This window comes from Marmota flaviventris, chromosome 13 (genome assembly GCF_047511675.1).
Source record: "Marmota flaviventris isolate mMarFla1 chromosome 13, mMarFla1.hap1, whole genome shotgun sequence".
Classification (NCBI taxonomy): Eukaryota; Metazoa; Chordata; class Mammalia; order Rodentia; family Sciuridae; genus Marmota; species Marmota flaviventris.
Window position 1 is genome coordinate 38,442,927 of NC_092510.1, and position 24,516 is coordinate 38,467,442.

At 41.2% G+C, this 24,516-nt stretch overlaps 1 protein-coding gene and 1 long non-coding RNA gene across 5 annotated transcripts in view; one reads left to right on the forward strand and one right to left on the reverse strand.

Moving 5' to 3' along the window:
• Positions 1-293: 293 nt before the first annotated feature.
• LOC139701561 (uncharacterized) lies at positions 294-19,611 on the reverse strand. Of its 2 annotated transcripts, none has more exons than XR_011704092.1 (4): positions 19,544-19,611; positions 12,888-13,084; positions 1,207-1,281; positions 294-709 (listed from the first exon to the last, which is right to left on the reverse strand). It is a non-coding gene; the product is annotated as an uncharacterized lncRNA (long non-coding RNA). The 2 variants fall into 2 exon arrangements; XR_011704093.1 differs by lacking the exon at positions 19,544-19,611 and adding an exon at positions 18,993-19,067.
• Positions 19,370-24,516, forward strand: part of Vldlr (very low density lipoprotein receptor) — a 37,521-nt gene continuing 32,374 nt past the window's right edge. Inside the window, exons 1-2 of one of the 3 annotated variants that reach the window (XM_071600602.1) lie at positions 19,370-19,748; positions 19,908-20,050. In XM_071600602.1, coding sequence (XP_071456703.1) covers positions 19,969-20,050 — 82 coding nt within the window. In that variant the 5' untranslated portion in view covers positions 19,370-19,748; positions 19,908-19,968. Of the gene's footprint in view, positions 19,749-19,807; positions 20,051-24,516 lie in introns of those variants that run through there. The other 2 variants (XM_071600603.1, XM_027954770.2) reach the window with 2 other exon arrangements.

Here is a 24,516-nt window from a genome sequence, read left to right on the forward strand (position 1 = left end):
CCCACCCCACCCCAAAAACCATTGAGAATAGAGAATTCACTTTTCAGTTAAATTCTGAATAATTGTGTCAGAAAATTGACCTTCTGTACAATGGGGAGCAGCTACAGTATATTTACTTTTCTGAAATAGGAGCATGGGCTGGAAATAAGCAGACCACCTGGCAATCACCTACCTGTTACTCTAGACACACACACAAAAAAACTCCATTCCCATTTCAATAGAAGAAAGGTTTTTATTTATTTATAAGACTTGAATATTTAGTAGTAAGACTAAGTAACTTATAAAATCTGCAGTGTCAGAAGAAAAAATTCCAAACACGTATTCTTTCCTTTCATTAAATGAATACTAGGTAATGGAAGCAGCTTCTCAACTGCAGGCAGAATCCATCCTCTCGTTAATCCCAGCTGCTTCATTACATCAATTCAAAGTTTCTAATTTCATTGTGTCTTTTCAGATACTTCCACCATTTATAGGGAAGAAGGGATTTTAGGTGGTTAAAGACACATATGGCTGAATTTCTTCAGAAGAAATAGTTCATTAGCAGTTTCTCTCCCCCTATTTTTTAAAGGTGTCAGAGAACAAAGCAAAAGCAATCATATATAGTGGCACTGATTTCTGCAGGTCATATGTGATAAGAAGAAGAAAGTTTATCCGTTTTCCTTGTAGCCCCATTGCAGTCCTTGGAGAAGGTGGAATTTGATGGCAGCATCTGGTGAATAGAAAACTTAGAATAGAATTTAGGAAAATGCATTTACCCATCCCTTCCTGGAACAGATGGTAATACAAAAGTGCAAAGAAAAAAGTAAAACATTTCAGGTTGGGGATGTAGCTCAGTAGAAGGGCTCTTGCCTCATGATGCCCTGGGTTCAATCCTCAGAAACAAAATCAGAGGTGGGGTGGGGTGGGTGTGGAGAAGGGAGACATTTAAAATAATAAGGGAGCTCGAGGTGGCACAAGCCTGTAATCTCATTGACTCAAGAGGCTGAGGCAGGAGGATTTCGAGTTCAAAGTCAGCCTCAGCAAAAGCAAGGCACTAAGCAACTCAGTGAGACCCTATCTATAAGTAAAATACAAAATAGGGCTGAGGATATGGCTTAATAACCCAGTGCTCCAGAGTTCAATCCCTGGTATCCTCCCCCCCAAAAAAAAAAAAAAATTTAATAATAAGGGAACAAAGAAACCTGTACAAGGTCACAAAAGGAGTACCTTAATCTAGAGGTCACTTAAGACATGCCTTCAGTGAATATCTGGTTGTATTTAAGCACCTGAAACACAAAATTTCTGGGAGGGAGAAACATAAAATGTTACAAAGTGAACAGATTATTAAAAAGTATTTGTATTGGGGGAGGCTAGTGTAAATGTAAATACCAGTGTTTCCCTCTTTAATAATGGATTACATTTGTCCCCTCCTTAGTAAAGAAAAAGAAAAAAGAAGTTCTTAACCTTGGAAAAAGGTGACTTCTGGAAAAGATGCTTTTAAAAGAGAAAAAAAAAACTTGATCAAATAGCATCAAAACCTATTATTATAACCCATCAAACATCCTATTTTTACTTCTTTTTATGAAGGGCAAGTCTTATACATGCTGATGGTTTTAAAAGGATCTCAGGAGGTACACTTGTTCCATCTTGTGATAACATAAAATTGAGTCCCCAATCTTGCATTCAGTGGAGAGACAAAAGTTTCCCAAACTCTCTAGGGGCTTACATAACACAGTTATTTCTCCTTCTGTTTCTGTTTCAGCTGGATCCTCCCCACACTGGGGTCTCACCTCCCAAGATCCCTCTCCTCCCTTTACTGATCCCCAATCTGTTTAAACAGCCTCTTTTCTTAAAGCCTCACTTCCTTGTGGCATGTCGTGTATAATACACTTTATGGAAGGTCTGAAACCATGGTGATAATGTATCACAGCACCCTGTACATTCCAGGAATATAAAGTGTAATAACTTATTTTATGCTGCTTAGTTAAGTGAAAAATGATATGAATTTGTATGCACATCTTGATTGTGTTAACATTGCCCATGAGGAGATTTAAAAAAAAAAAGAAGGAAATATGCAAAAGTGTGAATAGCAATGAAGGTAATAAAATTATCATTCATTTTTTCTTCCCCTCCCTCAAATGCTCTGCAACTTCTTTGATGTACTCATCCTACATGCAGAGGTGGGTGGCCTTCTCTTCCAGTTTCCAAACCTCTGGGTTCCCTTTTTGCATTGATAAGGGAATGTCACCTCCACCAATGAACTCTTTCAAGTCTGTGGTTTCACACTCTCTCTTCTGCTTTGAAGAGCTGTGTTCTAGGTGCTCATGAGAGATGACCTCTAACTCTGTACTGACAAATATTTCACAAAAGTTCCGTTGAAAATGAAAAGCATAAATAGCATAAAAGACCTAGATGCCCTTCAATAGACGAATGGATAAAAAAAATGTGGCATTTATACACAATGGAGTATTACTCTGCATTAAAAAATGACAAAATCATAGAATTTGCAGGGAAATGGATGGCATTAGAGCAGATTATGCTAAGTGAAGCTAGCCAATCCCTAAAAAACAAATGTCAAATGTCTTCTTTGATATAAGGAGAGTAACTAAGAACAGAATTGGGACGAAGAGCATGAGAAGAAGATTAACATTAAACAGGGATGAGAGGTGGGAGGGAAAGGGAGAGAGAAGGGAAATTGCATGGAAATGGAAGGATGACCCTCAGGGTTATACAAAATTACATACAAGAGGAAGTGAGGGGAAAGGGAAAAATAATACAAGGGGGAGAAATGAATGACAGTAGAGGGGGTAGAGAGAGAAGAGGGGAGGGGAGGGGAGGGGAGGGGGGATAGTAGAGGATAGGAAAAGCAGCAGAATACAACAGACACTAGTATGGCAACATGTAAATCAATGGATGTGTAACTGATATGATTCTGCAACCTGTATACGGGGTAAAAATGGGAGTTCATAACCCACTTGAATCAAAGTGTGAAATATGATATATCAAGAACTATGTAATGTTTTGAACAACCAACAATAAAAAATTTAAAAAAAAAGAAAACAAAAATAAATAGCATAAAAGGACCTGGGGGTTTTCTTATTTTGCTTTACGGAATCAGACTTGGAAAATGCCAACAATGAGGGATGTCATAGAAAGCAACCCTCTACAATCCAGGGCCAGGCACTGTGGGGTAACTGAAGAAATTGATTAACAGATCTCCAAACATTGTTTTCATGAGTAATTGAGAAAAATTACTTCTGTTTTCAGTGCCAAGGACAATTGAGCTCCTCCTAAGAAATTTCATCTTTTTAAATCACGTAATCAAATAAAGTTCCCTCTTTGTTAGAGTTACTAGGAAGCCCATAGCCCAATTATTATTCTGCAGGCACACATTTTCTATAACTGCCTTCCTTTCTGTATTTTTCCCTTTAGTCCTCATTTATTTTATATGCTTTAAAAAATTTGCCCCAAAGTCTTTATGAAACAAGACACTTATAAGAAAAGTACTAGCCCTACTGTTACAAAGGGGGGGAAAATATGAAAAACTGCCCACAGAATAATGGAGGCATATAACTAGAATTTCCCTTCATTCTTCATGAAAATGACAGCCAGTGAGATTCTCCTATGGCAAAACAACATTGATAAAGGAAAGGAAGAATGCTGCTCCAACCTTCAATATTTTCTCTAAAAATCCTGGGCTGTTTTCCATAAGAAAGCTGGATCTCTTTAAGAAGCAAAATGTTTTCATTGAATACTTTCAAAGAGTTTTTCTCTGTGGTTTGTCCCAGGAAATTCTGTATGTAGGAGAGTGCCTGGTTGGTTATTTTGCACCAGCATAAGCACACACTAATATTTATTTTTTAGGAAAAGAATATAGATAAGGATCAATCAGGTCAATTACTCTTCCAGGGACTGTCTATGAAGTATAGGTCCTATTTCTGCTTAGCTGAGAGTACAGCAATAGGAGATGGTCAATTGCAATTCCATGGCAGACCTTATGGACACTTCCTATTGTATCAAGGTCACTGTATAGTGTCATACTTCCTAAATTACTCAGAGGTCCCTGTGGGACTTTGGGATGAAGTATTAAGAGTGAATGCTCTTATATTAAGGGCCAGAGAAGATCCGCTTCTGTGTTTGTAACATTGCATGTAATGCTATCCAGAGGTGACTTGTTTCCGTCTAAATTATTTTCTAGACATATTCCCTTCCCTTTTTGCTGAAATGAAGTTGTACCTTGTGACAGGGTTGTTCTATGTAGCCTGTTTTAACTATTGTTCTTCCCCTAAAATATATGGCCCCCAAAAGATGACTGCATTACTCATAAGCAATAATGTTTAAATGGAATAAGTCCTTACCACGCGCCAGGAACTATGAAAAGCCTTTTATTAAAATATTTTTTATTACCACCCTGTGAGGTCAGTGTTGTGGACTGAACGTCTGTGTCCCTCCAAAATTCATACATTGACATTTAATCATCAAGGAGACAGTATTATTAGTTGGGTATCTTGGAGGATCTGCCCTCATAAATAGTATTAGACCCTTAAACCTGAGGGAGCTTGTTGGCCCCTTCTACCATTTAAGGACACACAGAAGTCACCATCTAAGAGGAATGAGCCCTGACCAAACAGCAAATCTACCCAGCACCTTGACCTTGGACTTCTCAACCTCCAGAACTATAATACATTTCTGTGTTTACAAATGACTTCATCTAAGGTGTTTTATTCCAGCAGAAGGAATGGACTAATATAATAGGTCTATCCCCATTTTAGTATTCGGGCTCAGACTGCTAATTAACTTGTCCAAGGTTACACAGCTACTAGACAGAAACAGGAATTAAACCCAGCTCTATCCAACTCCCCAATAAACACTCTTAAACATGACATGATTGAGACTCTGTTTTTCCAGAAGAGCAGAAAGTCTAAACTCTCTTTCCATGGTCGGCTCACATGCAATGGATCTAAGAAGCCTCAAGTAATTCCACAGGGCTGGGAAAATTAATCCTTGTTTCTCCCACTTTTCCCCTAGAACTAGAACTCAGACAGGCTCTTTTGATCCCAGAAGACCTTAATAGTTTCCTACAGAAGATGGGTACTTTGCAAAACAAAATTAGGCCAGAAATCTGGGTCTCATGAAGCTCAAAATGGTCTTTCATTGCTTATCCCTGAGTTTACTGCAGGGCATGGACACCCCCAGCTATATCCAGAGCGGTGTAAGGCTGGAACCTTACCCTAGCACCTCTCAGTGACAATTCGGCACCCCCAGAGCATGCCTTGGGAACATGAGAACACATTTTGATTGTCACAATGCCTGGAGTTGTGTTGAGGCTGTGATTGTGCAGACCTTAGGAGTCCAAACAGTCTGCCAAACAGATGACATGGCCTACTCATCAAGGAAAATGGCCTTTGGGACCTGAATATACAAGAAGGCTAGGCATCAAGAGTTTTCCCCTGTTTATAGCCATCTGAGAAAAAGTCCTAGTTTTATTTTATGTATAAGCATAAACTATTTTTTCCTAGGTCTAATATAACTGAATTTTCTAGGAATACAGCCACTATGTCTAGTAAAGGGAAGATTGGTGTGCATTTTGTTTGGAACATCACCAATTTTAGTTCACTATTTCAGAAAATCTTATTACTAACAGCTATAGCACTTAGGATATGACAGTCTCCAGTCTAGTATACATGCATCAGTCAGCACAGGGGCTTCCACATTTACAGAGATGCTACATAAGCAGTGTCTGGCCACGGCACTTCATCTTCTGACCTGGTTGGGCCATGTTGCTTTATATCAAACTCTTTCCATTCATTCTCCCTTTATATTATACAAAGCACATTATTTTCATAGAACATTTGTGTGGGTGTTGGCTATGATTTCCATTTGGGGACAGAGAAGGAACATTTACTTCTCATAGGTAGGAGTAACTGATAGTATTGAGAGCTGCTCTGTTTCTCCAACTAGATGCAAAACCCTGTCTAGGAAGCATGGGTCTTCAGGTAAAATGAAGTATGTCTCCCTATCCCATGCTATTTCATCTGAAGGTGCCCATGCCAAAAGTGACTCGGGCTCCCAACTGCCAGTTCTTTAGGTTTTACACACCAAAGCCATGTGCTCAAGTCAGAATTCTTTGCATGTTGGAATAAGGCAACATCCAGTTCCATTGCTCACACCCAGCATGACTCTTTTTATCCTCACTATGCTTTAATACAAAGATCTTTATATATTCCAATAGTACTGGATCACGTAGCCCACCCTAAAGGTCTATGTAACCTGAAATTATAATGAAAAAGGCCTAGATTTCAATCCCTTCCTTCCCAGGAAGGCCACTACAGTCCTTATGCACATTCACTTACTCCTATCCCCCAATCTCCCTACTATTTTGAATTCTGAATAGCCATGCACTGTCACAATGAAAACTTCACTGGACATGCTTCCAGAACCATCAATGATCACTTCCATGTATGTTCCCACAATGGGAAGAAAGAAGGGCATAAATTATTTCCTTTCATCAGTTGAAAAAAAAGTGAAACTCAGCAGTTATGGGGCTTTTTCAAGGACATATAGTGTGTGAGTTGCAGAGCCTGAATGAAAACCCCAGCTTCTGAGTCCAAATGCCACCCCAGAGCAGAAAGTCTAAACTCTCTTTCCATGGCCAGTCCACATGCAATGGATCTAAGAAGCCTCAAGTAATTCCTCAGGGCTGGGAAAATTAATCCTTCTTTCTCCCACTTATCCCCTATAGCCAGAACTCAGACAGGCTCTTTGGATCCCAGAAGACCATAATGGTTTCTTATAGAAGATGGGTACTTTGGAAAACAACATTAGGCCAGAAATCTGGGTCTCACGAAGCTCAAAATGGTCTTTATTGGTTATCCCTGAGTTTACTGGAGGGCAGTAAGGTGATGAAAATGGAAAATTTTGCAGTTATCTCAGATTCAAATGAGTCCCTCAATAATATAGCATTTTAAAATGGCTTCTTTCTTTCTTAAGCAAGGCAACTAGAGTCAGCCTCTGGAGAAACAGGGAGACTATTACTTAAAATTTAGACAGTATTTTATAACCAATATATATGTCAGAATTCTTTTCACATACAACTTACAAAGTCCCACCTGTTACTTTTACATTTGGTTACTAATGGGACGTGCCTAGGCAATTTAAAATTTTTATCAAGGATCTGAAAACTTCATTTTGGAATTACTAAACACCACTGGCTTATTAGCCTCATTCACTCCTGAACTCAAAGGTCCTACCAAATCTGAGGAAGAGCTAGAAGCTTTAATGGCACCATTTCTAGGATGCTTTCTTCACCAGAGGAGGAACACTAAGGTCTCTGTCAGTTTTGAAATGCAATGCTGCTCTGACAAGGGCCACTTCCTTTCCCTTAGCAAACTGAGTGCTTCACTCTGAGGGTCTCTGAACCTTGGGAGAACATGCCAGGCTCTGCGGGACAGCTCTCCCAGTTACCCCTAAGAGCTCATCTAGAAAGAGATAATCTGAGGGCCACACACAGAACTACCAGGGAGAGTAGTTGTGGGTTTCTGGAACCTGGAAAACCACTAATGGGAATAACTCTAGGCACAACCCACAGGGCCCACCATCAGAGTTTATATGTATAGACTCATGTCTGTTCTACATTACCTACAGCAATGTACACATACCACAGAATCATGCTGGGTTGTCAAAACTACACACAGTGGAACCTTGCTGTTAACTTCTTTCCCAGAAACAACTTCAGTACAAGGTAGGTGTCTCTTGTACCTAGTCCAAAACTGTGCTGCCACATTATGCAAGGATTCCAGTACAACATATGGCACCTACAAAAGGCCCATGCCACATGCTCCAAAGGACAGAACTTCACCAATGCTTTAAACATTTCAGGTTGAAGTCCAGGTTCCAGTAGGAATTTCAGTAGGTTATAGAAGGCATCGTCCATATAAACTAAGTATAGATTAGTCACTTTAAGGACTCTTAAGTGAGCACTGGGAGCCTTCCAGGGTAGGCTCCCTGGATGTGGCCCCAATATCATAGAAATGTCAATGCCCAGGAAAAAATATTTAAAATAATCAAAGGAAGACAAAGTTACATGGCAAATTAATAGTAATGCTTTTGTGATCTCCAACCCTACTGAACAAGACACATATATTATAACAAATTTCACAGCTCCTCTCCCACATGATACTAGAGGTCAAGGTCAAAGTTTAGGTAAATGAGGAAAAAAAATGACTGTATTAGGGAGTTCTGTGTGGAGATAGGAGACAAGGAGCTCATAGAGACAGATAAAGGCAGGAGGTTCTAAGAGCTTAGGAAGGGGAAATACTGAAACTTTCTCAGCAAGAATACAAGAAAAGGAGATAAGATGAATCTGGCAGTGCAATTATAAATACATACCACCAAACACCACAGTCTCGTATCCAATCCTAATAAATCAGAGATTCCCACCACCCTCCCAAGAAGATTTTTCAAAATTACCAAGGAAGTATTTGGGGAGAAAATAGGAAGAGCCCTTCCAAACTCAGTTAGCTACTTGAAAGGAACTGTCAACTCTCTGCTTTGGTTGTAAACTCAACATGTACACTGCCAAGTCTAAATACAGGACAAGTATTTATAGCTGAGCAAGATTTACATGGCCAGTAACATTCCTACCATAGATACTTTGGTGATTAAGAAAATAAAACACTCCGAGGGTCAACAGGAGACTGGGGGAGTTAGAGAAGGAGGAAATGGACAGTGGTTGATCAAAGGGTACAAAGTTTCAGATAGACAGGAGGAATAGGTTTTAAGAGCTATTACACAGGAAGGCAATTATAACCAATAATAATATATTTTGTAACTCAGAGTAAATTTCCAATGTCTCACCATAAAAAAAAAACAATAGATAAGTGAGGCAATGAATATGTCAATTAGCTTGATTTAATCATGCCTCATTATTAAGATATCACAATGTACTCCATAAATGTATACAATTCTGATTTTTCAATTGAAAATAATATTAACAATAAATTTAAAAGTAAAATTTAAAAATGTGAAGATGAAAATGAAGGAGGAGGAGAAAAGAAAGATTCTAGATTAGTTACCCTTTCTGACAAGATATCAGACCGGCTTGCAGAAATAAACAATCCAAAGGCAGCTTATATCAGAGGCAAAGGAAATTGAAAAAGAATTTGACCTGATAAATAGTTCCTGTTTCACCTTTGATTTCCAAACAATCTTTGGGGCAATATTTCCAATAATTTCTTCATTGAATCGTCTCCTGAAATGAACTTGGTTTGAGGAAATGATATTAGATCCACAAGGCCCAGCTCCACTTCTCTTCATGAGCAGAGCCTCCTGAGATTTCTCAAGACAGCCAAATGGCAGGCAGAGCAGGGTTTGATGGGGGTGGGGAATAAAAAAGGAGAACATAAGCAACTTTATTAGATGTGATTAAAATTTCCTTACAAAGACAGAAAAAGAAGTTATAACTACTGCAAATTATAACCACTGCTTTTATTTTCCCTTCAATTTACTAACAGAATTTTGAACTACTGCACTTTACTACAAGGTTAAAATAAGAAGAGCAGAGGGAAGATGTCTTTAGTCCCCTTCTGAAGAGTCCTGCAAGACCCTAGGTATGACCTGAAGTGCTAAATCAGGTTAACACAAATACTACTTGGTAACTCCTGTTTTTCTTTCTTTCTTTTTTTTGTTTTGTTTTGCTTTTTTTTTTTTTTTTTTTCCTGTGCTGGGGATGGAATCCAGGGCTTTGTGAATGCTAGGCAGGTGTTCTACCACTAAGCTATCCTCCACCCCTTTTTATTTTGAGACAGGGTCTTGGAAGTTGCTGATGTTGGCTTAGAATTTACCACCCTCCTGCCTCAGTCTCTGCATTGGCCACCATGTTGAGCTCATTTTATTTTTGCCTTGCTTCAAGGGAAGATGCCAGATAAACATCAGTTCTAAGAATGACCATTTGGAAGAAACAATGGAGTTCATCACTTAGATGTTCTAGCCATGATAAGTATTAATGTTCATTCTCCTGTGAGGGTTAGGATTCAAGGACACTTTGCATGAACTCAGTGAGGATACTTATTTGTGTTTGAGCTCTTCCAAACTTCTGAAAAGAGATTATTCTTCTTAGATCAGCCCAGGGTCTCTTCCCAGGGAGTAATGATGTAATGTTTGCATAGTACTTTGAACCTACTCAGAATAAAGGCAATGTGCAAATTCAAGACATTCTTCTCACACTATGTAAGACATAGCTGTCATTTTTTTTTTTCACATGGAGAAAACTACTCCTCTAGTCAGGAGAATTTTATGAAACCATTGTACAAGGAGGAAGAGATCTTCCATGACCTTCTTAGATTGGGCCTATATTTCCGAGCAATTTTACTGACATGATAGGCAGGTTCTGCATGTATTTAACCATTATTTCTGCCTTCAAGGTATTTACTTCTTATTATAGGACAGGAATATGTTTTAATTAAAAAGATATTGATGATATTGTGGTTAAGAAAGTGAAAGGTACTACCATTAAAAGCAGCAGAAGTCTCAGGTATGTCTTATTTCTAAGCTGTCCCATCCCAATCCAAATGTTCCCCTCTCTCTCCACAATGTACCTCTGATCTGTCCTTCCAAGTACCCTTTCGTTATTTTCATCCCAAAGCAAATCCAAGTCAATTTAGGAACAAGGTCTGATTTGGGACATTAAGCATCAATTGTCCTGCAACTTGGGTCAATAACCATGAACTCTTCGACTGTACAGAGAAGTCTCCCAAAGATTGAAGCTTCTTTATTTCCCTCATTTGCATGGATCAACTATTGAGAAAAACAATGAAACTTGGAAAACTTCTGTTTCCAGGTTCTAAGAATGTTCAATTTCTCCTAGGGTAAAGGGAAATAATTCTCAAGATCCTCAAAAAGAAATCCAATTTCTATCAAGTTCTGTTCTCACCGTGATTTAGCAAAATAACAACCTTGTTATCCTATCAGCTAAAATCACTATTCCTTTATGTTAAAAAATATACTTGCTTTCCCACACAACTCATTCAAGAACTCCTTTAAGAGTTCAGTGGAAGACCCAGCTTCTGCTAAAAGGCTTCTCCAATTACAATGAAATCCCCTTAACTCTTTGATCTGTCTATCTATTTATTCCAGACTTCTGACTCTAGGAATCATTAAGTGGTCTTTCCTTTCTTAGATGGCAAACTCTGTCATGCCTCATAATTGAGTGGGCACTCGATAAATGAATGCTATAGTACTCTGAGAAATAATACACTTCCTATTGGCAGCAAATCCAAGAGAAACTTCCTTAGAAGAGAGGACTGTCAATTACCACTTAACAAGCCTGAGCTGGCTCCCGTAGAAAAAGCAAACAAAACAATAACAACTTCCTCTCCAACAGCAGTCACATCACTATCTAGCTGCTGCCCTCCAGTCACCTGGCATGCTGCTGGTCCCACGGAAGGCACACAACAAGTCCTTGTTGGAAGATTGATTCATAAAGGCATGAGACTTGTGATATGTAACCCATGACCTGACAGGTAGATGCCAGCTGGGTTCCTCACAGTCTGGCTGTGCCCAACTTCTGACCTCCCATGGTCCTTGGCTCTTGTACAGCTGACAAATCTAGTAGGCTGTAAGATGCTAGGCCAAGAGCAGGATTCACAGAGCAAGGCCTGGGAGGCTATTCTGGAACACTAGCAAGGGCCTGCAGCAATTGCCACAAGATCCCTCTTCTCCATGCAGGTGAAGTCTTGTTCAAATTTTCCTGTACTGGTTTCCTTCTATATTACCCCCACCCTGCAGGCCAGAGCTTTGGGCCCCACACCAAGTGATTCATAATTAGAATGTACATTAGACTCACCTGGGAAACCTCAAGCTATTTGTGCCCAGGCCCTACTTCCAAACATCCAAATATCCTTACTAGATTAGAGCTCCAGTGCTCCTATTTATATAAGCTCCCCAGGGGATTTTAATGTGCAGTCAAGATAGAAAACCACTGCCTTACATTGTTCAAGTCCAAAGTCCATACCTCTAATCCCTTTGCCTCTCTTTCACATTGCAACTATTCTTCTTTATCATCATCATCTTCTTCACAGCAACAAATGTTGTTATTAACAATAGTAGCTACAATTATTGAGCGTTTATTATATGGCAGGCACTATTCTAAGTGTTTTAATTGTATGAATGCATTTAATCCTTAGAAGAAGTGAGTGTACTTGCTAACCCCATTTTTCAGATGAAAAAACTGATACATACGGGTAGGTTAAATAATTAGACTAAATCTTATAGCTAGGAAGTTCCAGAGCCAGCCTTTGAGCGTAGAAAACCTAGTTTCATCACCTACTTACCCACACTGCCCCTCTGCATTCATTTAATTAGCAAAAGTTTTCAGCAAACTACTGGGTGTCCCCTGGATCTTATTCAGAGAAAATAATTTTCTCAGTCATATTTCTAAATATGCATGACCAATTTCTTAATCAAAAACCTTCAAATGTTTAGTAACTGCTTTGGGATAAAAATCCAAACAATATACCATTACATTCTTCAACTGTACTCACCTACCTCTCTGATACTTCCTCCACCTTAAGTCATGCTACCCTCCAACAATTCTGAATTACCGGTTGTTCCTAGAGCCACCATATAACACTAAAAGCAGGCTCAAAAACTGGGACTCCCCTTCACTCTCCAGATATGCTCATTATCATCATTAGAACTCATCATAAATATATTTCTAAAGCAATTTAGGGATGCTAGGATAAGAACCTTCCTTTGGGAACCTTCCTTTGGCTCCCATTTGGAGCCTTGAATAGTACTTTAAGAAGCAGTACACTATGAATTTAAATCACACATATAATTAAATAAAAACAGTAGATACTTTAATTATGCACTTCTACAAAACTCCTAAAAGTTTTAAAATAGAATTATGCCTGGTGTGGGGGTGTGTGCCCGTCATTCCAGTTACTTGGGAGGCTATGACAGGAGGATTTCAAGTGTAAGGTCATCCTGGGCAACACAGTAAGAACTTGTATCAAAATTTAAAAAAAAAACAAAAACATTTTTAAAGGGCTGATGATGTAGCTCAAAGTTAGACTGTTTGCCTAATCCTGGGTTCAATCTTCAAAACCTAAAAAAAAATTAAAGAAAGGAATTACATGGTAAAATTGTACATATTTAAAGAACTTTCTACGTTATTATAACTTGCAGATTAAAATTCTTATGTCCTAACAAGCAATTTATGCTTAACTAGCTTATGAGGGGCCAGAAATTTGCCATTTGAGTAGGAACCTGTTTTAAGAATGCTTTCTTTCAATGCTCTGGTACTACATTTCAAAATCTCCTGCAAATTGCATTATGACAAATGAGAGCAATCATATTTAGGGTCAGAATTATAGGAATTAATTATGAGAGTGGTACAGCACCTCATTCCTGCATTGAAAAAAAAAAAAAAACACCAACATTTGCAAAATAAAGGACACTGCTGAGTTCTCAATGCAGCCCAGAATCTGTCCAATATTGATCTACTTCAATTTAAAAGGTAAACTACTTGTGATTTGCTTTATATCTCCCAGGCCTGTAAATCTGTCCCTTGCCTCATCTGACATCCCATTCTCATCTGTCATTGACTAGACAATGACAGTTCATCCTTTCTTTGACCAGTTGGGACATCATTCTATTAGGTCACCCAACTCTTAAATAATGTCCCCCTATTCTGCCCCAAATAAAAAGTTCACACATTACAGAGTCATCTGATTTGTCATAAATCTAACCCATGATGTCTCGACTGTGGCTCTGTTGACATTGAATTGGCTAACTCTTTGTTGTAAAGAGCCGTCTTGTGTATTGTAGGACACGCAGCAGTATCTGTGACTTCTAGTCACTAAAATGCCAGTTGTACTTCTTGCCCAGGAATGATAAACATCTGAAGACCTTGAACAATGTCAAATGAAAATGACAAATTTTTTTTGCGGGGGCAAGCGGCGATGGTATAATAGCTTCCAATTGAGAACCACTGCTTTAACCTCACACTCAATACATTCTGGAGTTTCTCTTCACCTACAAATAATTTGTGCCACATCTGGCCACATTCTACTTTCTGAAATTACTCAAAAGCAGTCTACAGCCATACCACCCTGAATGCACCTGATCTTATCCGAAATTATTAAAAAACAGTATGCAAATTGCCTTTGGCTTTGAGACTTTAAAAAAATCATTCTTAATAGATTATAAATTTGACTCAGGTTTAATTTTTATAATAAGTCTACATTAAGCATTTTATTTGGGGTTGAGGCAGGGATAGGAACTTGATTTGGCCAGAATATAAAAGAAACAAGTTGTTCAAGACATCCTTACAAATCCTAAATTCCTCTTCTGAATGCCCTCCAGAGGGCATTGGGCACATCAATTCTTTTTTTTTTTTTCTTTTTTTTTTAATCTTTTATTGATTTTATTTTTTTAAATACACAACAGCAGTGGAATGCATTATAATTCTTATTATACATATAGAGCACAATTTTTCATCTCTTATATAAAGTACATTCACGCCAATTTATTCTTTTATACATGTATTTTGTTTTTTTGCATTACAATTCTTAATACACATAATACCACAATTTTTCATATCTCTGTTTGTATATAAAGTACGTTGCACATCAATACCATTGGGTGGCCACATGTGGAGTTTTGCCCATTGCTTTATGGTAGCACCACAAGTCACCCTTGAGAGGGCATCTTCATCAGTTTAGTGCAAGTAAGAGCTTAATCTAAATTGACTAAACAACAAAGGTAATCTATTGGCTCAGGTGAGAAGTCCATAGAACATCAGCTTTCAAAACAAGCTGACCTGGGCCCAGGATTACAGTTTGGATGCTGTTTCTGATTCTCTCATATTCCTCTTCTCCAAAAGTCAGTTTCATCTTCAAATTGACTTCCTTCCTGGGGGTACAATGGTAAAATGGCCAGCAGATCTGGCCTTATGCCCACATAATCACATTACTTAGTAAATACCTTTCTAACCAATTAAAAGTCCCTAGAAAAAGTCCTAAGCTTCACCACAAATGAAGCAAATTGGGTGATGTATTTAGAGCTTAAGTATCCAATCATTGTGGACAGAGAAAGCCACAGGTTGACTGGTTGAGGCCCTGACCAATCACAGTGGTGAGGAAGGAAGTTATACATACAGATTTAGAATAGTGGTTCTCAAAGGGTCTTCCCTGGCACCAGCATTCCATGGGAATTTGTTAGAAAAAAATCTATTCTTGGCCCCCTCTCCAGACCTATTCAATCCTAAACTCTGGGAGTGGAATTCAGCAATCCATGTTTAAATAAACCTTGGCCATCAGATCATCCACCTGCGGAGCCCAGAGAGAAGAATGAATTGTATGCATTTCACTGGGCTGTCACACAATTAGAAAATGCTGAAATGGAGACTTGGGAAGTCACTATCAAAATACTTCCCAAGAAATATTAGAGACTGAATTGGAGCAAATTATATTCCACATTCATATAATTATATCAAAATGAACCCCAATATTCTACAATGGACTAATAAAAAAGAGGTTTATTTTGAAAAAAAAAAAAAACCAACAACAACAACACAAAACTTCCCAAGGGGATAGCTCTTTTTCACTTCTGACTTCCAATGCTGGGGTTGCAGAAATCAGTGCTATAAATTAGCAAATTGGCTTGAAGATGACTTCTGAGACCTGTATTTATGAGGCTAAGGGCTTTGAAGAAAAGGAAATGACAAGCATCAATCTTAGCATTTTTCTGTGGGCCCTAACCTACTCCTTTCAGAGAATTTGGAGAAATAATGTTTCAAGTATTTGAAAGAAGTAAAGCTATATAGGATTTAAAACTGAAGAAATTATTCTCTAAAATAGTTTCTTAATCATGACTAATCCTAAGAATCAACTATAATAAAGTTACATATACAGATCCCGTGGCCCCACCTTGGACCTACTGATTCAGGGTCAAGGAAGGGCCTGGGAATCTGTACCAAGAACAGTAATTTCTTTTTCTCCTTTCTTTAACCTACTCTCTCACTACTGATGCCTCTAACTAATTTCTCTTCCTCTAGTCTTAGTCTACTCTACCCCACAAAGAAGCCACCCCTCATATCACTGACAAAGTAATCTTTCTTAAAAAACTAACAAAACTGGATGTGAGACCTATGATCAAAATCTGTAACAAGGCCTTGCCATGCTTCATAAGATAAAATCTAAAGTCTCTGTGTATCATACTAGGCTCAACCAAATCCTGTCCTTCCTTTTCTTCTGCCTTACTTCCCATCATTAGTCCAATTGAGTCTACCCATCCTGAGTCTCTTACACTGCCTAGAATACATGCTGCTCTTGTGCTTTAATTCCCTCTGCTCATCAGGTCTCTCCTTCCTTCTTTCCAAGTGTTCAGTGAGGTAAATGCTAGGTTATGCTGATGTAACAAAATATCAGGAGATGAAGAAGCCAGAATTTATCTCTTATTCACTCTATGTGAAGGTTGACAAGTTTTTTTTCTATAAAGACAAGTGATAAATAGTTTAGGCTTGATAAGCAATATATAGTTTCTGTTGCTGCTGCTTTTTCTTTTATTTCTTCCATATTTTTTGTAAACCTTTAAAAATATTTTTAAAAATCATTCTTATTCATAGATCATATAAAAATCAATCACTTGCTAGACTTAGTCCATGAGTTCTAGTTTGCTGACCCCTAATGTATGTAGCCATTTCCAGAGACATATAGGCAGCCGGGAGCTACTTAGATGAGTAGTTCTGAGTCACTCAGAGACCTGGGCTAATGAAACAGCACCTTTGGAATGTTTTTTTGTCACCGTACAGACAAAAAGAGTCTCACACAAGGAATAAATGCCTGTCTGGAAGAGGCATCTATAACTTTTGCTCACAAATTAGCCGAAGTTAGTCTTTAAAACAACCCAACCATCAGGGGGCTAGGTATTGCAATCCAATCATGTGTCCAGAAGGAGGAGAATTTAAATTACTTGGTAAAAATCATGAGTATGCTCAGCTCTGCAACAGATCTCTGTAAAGCCTTTTCTGGTACCCTCATACTGAAGCCAGATTAGCTGCTCTTTCTTTGTAATCAATTTTATAGCCCCTTGAGCATCTCTGCCTTATCGTTCAGTAATGGAGCACTGCAGTTGCCTACTTGTTTGTCTCTCCCACCAGATTCTCAGGCCGCTCAGATAACCGCCTCCATATGCCCAAGACCTTGCAAATAACCTACCTTCCTGGGATGTTCAGTGTGTGTTACTTAAACAAACCAATGAATGTGGTGAATTGTGGGAGAGAATGGGATTACCTATGCATTTACCGGAACACTTCTAGAAGCCAGCAGTATCAACTTCTTTAAGCTTAGTTAGTTCATCCACATCAATCTCCACTCATGATTGACTTATTATTTTACTACTGGTTACTTTCTATACCAATTAAATACATTCTTTCTCTTGTCTCATCTACTCTTTGCAAAGAGCTGGTTTTTGAAACCACAGAACACTCTGATATTATGTGGGTTGATTTTTTTTTTCCAGTTTATAGGTCAGAGGCAGGCACAGAGAAACCCAGTGATTTTTTCCAAGATACACATCCAATCAGAGAGTTTATACTTCCCTTTGATTCAACAAAAAGGTAAAGGATTGAACACAGAGCTGTAGCTAAGTTTGCCAACAGTTTATTTATGCTAGAAAGCATAATACATGTTTGTCAAAGATAAGTCTTATTGTCCTATATCAATGTTTAGCTTGTAGTGTACATTTCTCACTGAATAAAATGTTAAAAACAAACTACATCATTCTTTATTAATGCTGTGCCTTTTCATGTTGATTCCATCCATGCCCTCTACTCCCTTTTGTCCTCAGTAAAGTGGAAATGGCCCTTTCCCAACCTCAAGAAAACTGAACACATCATGCACCTAGGGTTTGACCATTCACCTCAGTGCCTGTGAGGTGGACAGCACAAGCATGCATTTGCACTACCAAATGGCACAAATTTGTTTCACATGCAACATGTGTGTGGCTCCTGCAGTTTGTATTGATCATGTAACTACAGAATGAGCAAAGTAGCATTCACAATGAGCTGGAGTACAAGTCTTCATCTATACATCAAATAAAGCCACTTCATGTTTTTCAGTCACAATCTGGATAAACCCCAGATAAACCAAAATGTATCCTGACTCAGAATTTTCCTCATCTCTCTGTCTCCTGGGGGTGGTAAATTCCCAAATAAACATCCCTTCTGCTGACTAGCTTTGACAAATGCCCAGGAGAACCAGGGCAAGGAGAATACAGCTAGGTAGTGTCCTCTACTCCTCGGATCAGCAACAGAATAGAGCCAGGACATGATATTATTGAAATCTGCCAAGTTTGAGTCATTCAAGGTAAAAACAACTTTTAAAAAAGTATAAAAACTCTTCAATGAAGGTGCAATAACTCCCACTCTTGTTAACTGCTCAATGGGCCACAACAGACAACGAGCACCTCAATCAGGGGAAATAAACTGAAGTGCACAAAAAGCAAATTATAGGCTCAGGAACTGTTTGGCACAAAACAAAGATCAGTCCTTCTAGGAGTGTTGCTTTTGCTTCCGTTTTTCTTTCCTTAAGCCTTGTAATTGAATGTTACAAAGTGTATCAAGAAAAAAAAAATCTACTGGGGTCCCCTTCCCCCAAACCAGAAAGGTTAAGCTTTTAATTACAGGCCCTCAAACTATCATTTTGTGCAATTAGCAATTAACTATAATGGTTGATGAGAGAATGCAGAGCTGCGCTAGCAATTTCCCTCCTCCCCATCCCAGACTGGGTTATTTTAGTCTTGTTCTATTACAGAGAACAAGCCACAACCGCGCGCTCTCTCGCTCTCTCTTTCTCTCACTTAAAGACACATTTAATTTTTAGCAAAATGACATCTCAGCGTGCGATTGATAGGCATCCCGAACCCCACATCAGAGCAGCACAAACGTTTGGAACCCCCTCTCTTTGTCACTTTCTAGTTGGAGAAAGGAGGCCCGAGAAGACGCTACCTACCGGCCCCAAACCAGCCTCTGGTAGAGAGGGTGGTAGAGAGATGCTTGGTGCCTCTAGAAGGTGCAACTCGTCCCCCCCACCCCCACCCCCCTCGCTGCAAGCCCCGTTATTGGGGAGGCGGTGGCAATAGCAGCAATAGTTGCATCAGCGCTAACTGCTGCCGCTGCTGCATTTACTGTTGGCGGCTGCCGGAGGGTACAGTAATGACTGTAGGGAGCGCACAGCTGCTGCGGCGGCAGGTTCCCTGGATCAGGAAATTAGGACAGGCACCCGGGATTGGAGGCGAGGGCGGTGCGCGAGCCAACCAGCTGCCGCCCCGGCCCCCCGTGAGCCCCGGGCGGACGCGCCTGGCCCCTGGAGCAGTCCGGATGGCGGCGGCAGCCGCGGCCACTGCCACTCACGCAAGCACGCTCACACTTGCACACACACTCGCACACCCCCGGCGCAGGCACCCGGCTGCTTGGCGCGTGTGAGACCAGCGCGAGGAGGAGGGCTCCAGCCACCGCCCCCCCGCTGACCACTCCCCCTCCTGCCCCCTCCCGGCTCCTCACCCCGCGCTCCAGCCGCTGCCAGTGTGGGTGCTCCGCGGCTGGCTCCTCTCTGGTGTCTTCTCCTTTGCTCTCGGCTCCCCACCCCCTCTCCCTCCCCCCTTCTCCTGTACCCTCCCCTCCCCTCCCCTTTCCTCCCCTCTTCTGCAGCGCCTGCATTATTTTCCGCCCGCAGCCTCGGCTTGCACCGCTGCTGCAGCCCGGGGAGGTGGGTGGGTGGGCGGGCGGGCTGGTGGGGAGGAGATTGTGCAAGTTGTAGGGGAGGGGGTGCCCTCTTCTCCCCCACTCCCTTTCCCCCCCTCTAACTCCTTCCCCCTCCTCTTCCCTTTCCCCCTCCCCGCCCCCACCTCCTTCCTCCTTTCCGAAGGGCTGGTAACTTGTTGTGCGGAGCGAACGGCGGCGGCGGCGGCACCATCCAGGCGGGCACCATGGGCACGTCCGCGCGCTGGGCGCTCTGGCTGTTGCTCGCGCTGTGCTGGGCGCCCGCGGACAGCGGCGCCACTGGAGCCGGTGAGTGGGGACGCACCCCTCCGCAGACGGCCTGGAGCAAACCAGGGTGCCGGGAATATGTGTGGGGGCCCTAGGCGTCGGTCTTCTCTAGCCCACCCCCCTCCTAGGAGGCGCCGCTCCGCTCTCCTCTTTTCCCTCCCCACCCTGGTGGCGCTTCTGAGCTGTCAGCGCCTCGGCTACAGGGAACCGAGCTTGGGGGACAGTGGGGTTTTGGGTGTCCTAAACCCTCGCTTGAACTAGTCTTCATTCCCTTATGCCCCCTCCCCCAGAGCTACTGCTTTGCCTCGTTTTTCACACCCTTGACAGGGGCTGGGGACTATGAGCTTCTGAGCCACTGAACAATGGTTCTGCCTCCTCTGCCAGGCGGAGTGTTAGGAAGAAGGCAGAGAGCCGGGCCTGGCCGAGAGGTGCGCGACAGCCCAGGGCGCGCCCCTCGGACTTAAGTAGGGTGAGAGCCTACAACGGATGGAGGTGGGCATCTCCAAGGATGCGGGGCGCCAGGTGCTGGCCGGGGCAGGGAGTCCCCCAGCAGCCGTGAGCTGACGCACGTTCGGTGGGCGGCAGCCCGGGAGGCTCCGCGGAGCCGCCAGAAGTGCGCAGCCTGCGCACCCCAACTGCGACTCCCCAGGCCCCAAGCCATCTCTGTGGCGTGCGGGTTAGAGTGTGGCTTTCAAAAGGGCTCTCCTTGAGGTGCTTCTCCACACCTCTTTCCACTCCGGGGCGGCGTGTGGAAACCTCTTGGTATATGTACATGCTCCTGATGCAGCTGAACAGGGGAGAGGGGTTGGACACAGACTTAATCAGGTTAGTTTGCCGATCCTGTTTCTCACTGGGCTTCCTCCAGAGGAACCGAGTCCTAATCTAATGACTGTAATTAGCCTTCATTCTAAACAATAGATCAAAAGAGTAGCGTGAGAGCTGGTGTATGGTTGTGGCTTGTTGTGAAAGGCGGGGGTGACTACCCTTGAGTCCCGGGGGTCAGCTGCATTGGGCCTGGAAGCCCTGTCCAGTGTCCAGCCACTCTCCCACTTGGGCCATACAACTTCCCAGAGCAGGCGACAGCAAGCCTATCTTAAGAAGGTTTGGTCAGTGTCTTGGCGGGTCCCTGAAGTGATCTTAAGACGTGACACAAAGGGGCTTGCTTGCCAGCCAGTTCTAGGGAAAGGGGACAGAAAGCTGTCTCAGCCCTTAATACCCATTCCAGAGTCCTTACCTCCTATCGCCTGGTGGCTTAGGAGGCCCGCCCGCCTGCCTGCAGTCACGTGTCTCTTGAAGTGAGAGTGAACTTTCAAATGTGTGGTCAAGCAGCCTCTCCGGTAATACTTGTGGTTTGTAAAAATTCCGAATGCCCCCTGCCCTTTGGTTCGACTGTCCGGAGCGTGTGAAACTGGGGCGGGCTTTTCAGTTCTTTGCGATTGGTTGGCTGCCCGATCGCGTTTAGGTGGGTCACGTGGCTCCATGGACTCTTAATTTAGCTGCCTGAGAAATGTTATCTTTAAGAGAAAGTAAGAAAGCACAGGTTACTAGCGGGCTGTAACCTCAAAGGCTTTCCTCTGTCTGAACTCTGAAAAAGGCGAGAGTGTCCTGAAGGTGGAATGTGACCTGTAAGGAAGGAACCTAAGAGCCCAGAAAAGCCCTTTCAGACATTAACAATCATTGATGGATGAGTAATACTAACTTATTAAATGATCTCTCAGAATAATGCCAGGACTTGCATTATATTTTTTGCAAACATTTCAAAACACTAAATTACACCAGAAACTGCCTACAATTATCCAAGCAAGTGAGGGAAAATATTGATTTTTTTTTTTTTTTTTTTTTGCTGCGCATCCCTTTATATTCTGGGATTTTAAGAAATACTAACTTTGCTTTAGAGGTTAATGTTCCCCTGTAGAATGCGAGGAATACACCTAAACGGTGGAAATGAATTCGTCAAAGCCATATGTTGGTCTTGAATTAGATAGGTGAGGATCCCTTTATTACATGTGAAATAAGGGACATGCCGTGTACAGTGGAAAAGATACCCATGCAAACCTAAATTTGTCAAAAGGAAAGAAGTAGTTCCTTTCTGAACTGGAGCAAATTTGGCTGAGGCAGATATTGATCCCAAGCCAACCCAGACTGGCTCCTGTCTTAAGTTCAAAGTCCCAGGACATGTGAACTGACTTTCTGCCCTTGGTATTCTATTCTTACCATTTCTCTCCAACTCTCCTGCCCCCCAGCACACACTTACTTTGCTGGTCCAGAATACTGTAGGACAAAGCAGGTATGCACAAGACTCAGGGCAAAGAGCTTAAGTGAAGACAGCAAGAGAAGTTAGTATACTTGGTTACAAATTACCTGGGGGTTCTAGGACATTTTCCTCCCACCTAGATATGGATTAAGATCTGGGGTACCATACATTCTTCAAGGCTAGAGTCTAGAAGAATTAAGATTTGTGAGAGCTATTCAGATACGGTTAGCAACAAGCAGAAGAATAGGAAGAAACTTCTTTTATTGTGGGGAGTGGGTTGATATAAAATTGGCAGTATTAATAGACCTAAAGGTTAAAAAAAAAAAAAAAAACAGACACTGAGAAAAGAAACCTGACCTGTCTAGATAGAACTAAGAGAAGGTACAATAATGATGGTAATCTTTGCCTAAGTCCAAGAATGGGGCATGTTAACAGGGACTTTAAAAACAAGTCACTAGAAATTATATTGTTAAAAATATAAAACAATAAATCTCACCATTATGTGTAATTATGCACCATTTTTTTAAAAAAGGAAGAAAAACCAGGTAACCAGCTAAGCCCTTGTAGGCAATGAGAATTTCTTGAAACAGTTTTGTCCCCTCAATTATCCTGTTGCTCCCTTCACTTGGCACTTACCTGTAGTGCTTGTCCTATGTTATTTGACTTTTGCTTTTAGTGTTCACGTCTTCAGATACCTAAAGCATGCATATCAAGGCCAAGTTCAGTACAGCTGTCAAATGTTAAGACTTCAGTACAACAAAGTGCATATTTAAACACTCAGCATAGCTAGCAAAGGTGGCAGCCTCCATCATCAAAAGAAATACAGCCCTGATTGAAGTGTTTGTTCTTTTTATAAAAATTGAATAACCATGTGCTTGACTTGAATTTTTGTTATAGTCCTGAAAGAGGTGAAAAGTCCTTGTGAGCCCCTTCTTTTCCAGGAGGAGTATCAAACTGATATGACAAAACTAGAGTAGAGCAGGAACCGGCCATATGGCTTCAGGTTTTGATCCAAAAACCCTTAAACTTGGCACACAACATAGAAATATAGATAATTCATAGTAAATAGCTGGGCCATTTTCTATTTCTCACAGACTGTGTATCATGTTCTTCTCAATACAGGGACTAGTGATCTAGAGGAGGCTGTTACCTATATCAGGTTACAATTAGCTTCAATTTGCATTGGGACCTTCCTTTGGAAAGCCACATTTGCATGCTAGCCTATTAGATATTAAATGCATTACAGGGCCATGAGGTCTATAATGATCCTCAGAATATGCATACTTGCCTCATGAGAGCATCTCATGGTTAGACCAAATCAACTGCCCCTCGTGTGGTTAGTTGATAGATTCAAAATTGCTTGGTTTATTCCCTTCTAATTTGATCTCAAGAGAATACCCAGGCCACAAACTACTTTCTACATATACACTCCAAAAAATGCTTTCTTTGAGATTATGGGTGAGATGTACTTGTTGAACAGAAATAAGTGGTCAGGGACAAACCCCTGTCCCAAGCTAAAGATGGGCAAATCTAAGGAATGGCAATATTTCTGAGGACTTAGTGTCAAGTCTAAGAGAATTTGGCTTTGTAAGTGAAAACTATCTCAATTTCACTCTATGCATTTATCAATCTAAATTAGCATCTCTTTGCTATCCTCTGCTGTTGGCTCAAAATAAAAACATTGAACACTGTTTCTACCAATGCGTTAGACACACTAACAGCTCTGTGGATGCTAAATAAGATGGCAGGTGATACGTTAAACTTAGCCCAGTTTCCCTTTCATATGATGTCTCCTAGGAAAACTTGGGCCTGCTAGTTATTTTGAGGTTTTCAATTAACAATTAAGCAAGAGAGTGCCTGTTAGGTGCTGTCAGAGTAGGTACAGAGATTCTGCTAGAAATTTCTTCATGTTTGTTCAGACATCCTTTGCCTGCTTTGAACGTTAACCTCTAAAGCTGTATGGCTATGGAAATGAGTATGCCTAGCCCTGTATTGAAGAGAGAACTTTAGGGAAAGAAACTACAGAATGGGGCCATCGGCTAGGAATGGCTGATCTGCCACCCTCTGGGGGTATATGGGTTAGCCCTGAAGTCCAGGAGTCTTAATAGGTCTAGACATAATGTTGGGAATTGGGTGTGAGTATGTGAGGGGAAGTGAAACTTGCCAAGCAAGGGAAATCGTAAAGCCTTGGTGATCAACGATGTTTGCATGTTACTTCATGTGTTACAACTTA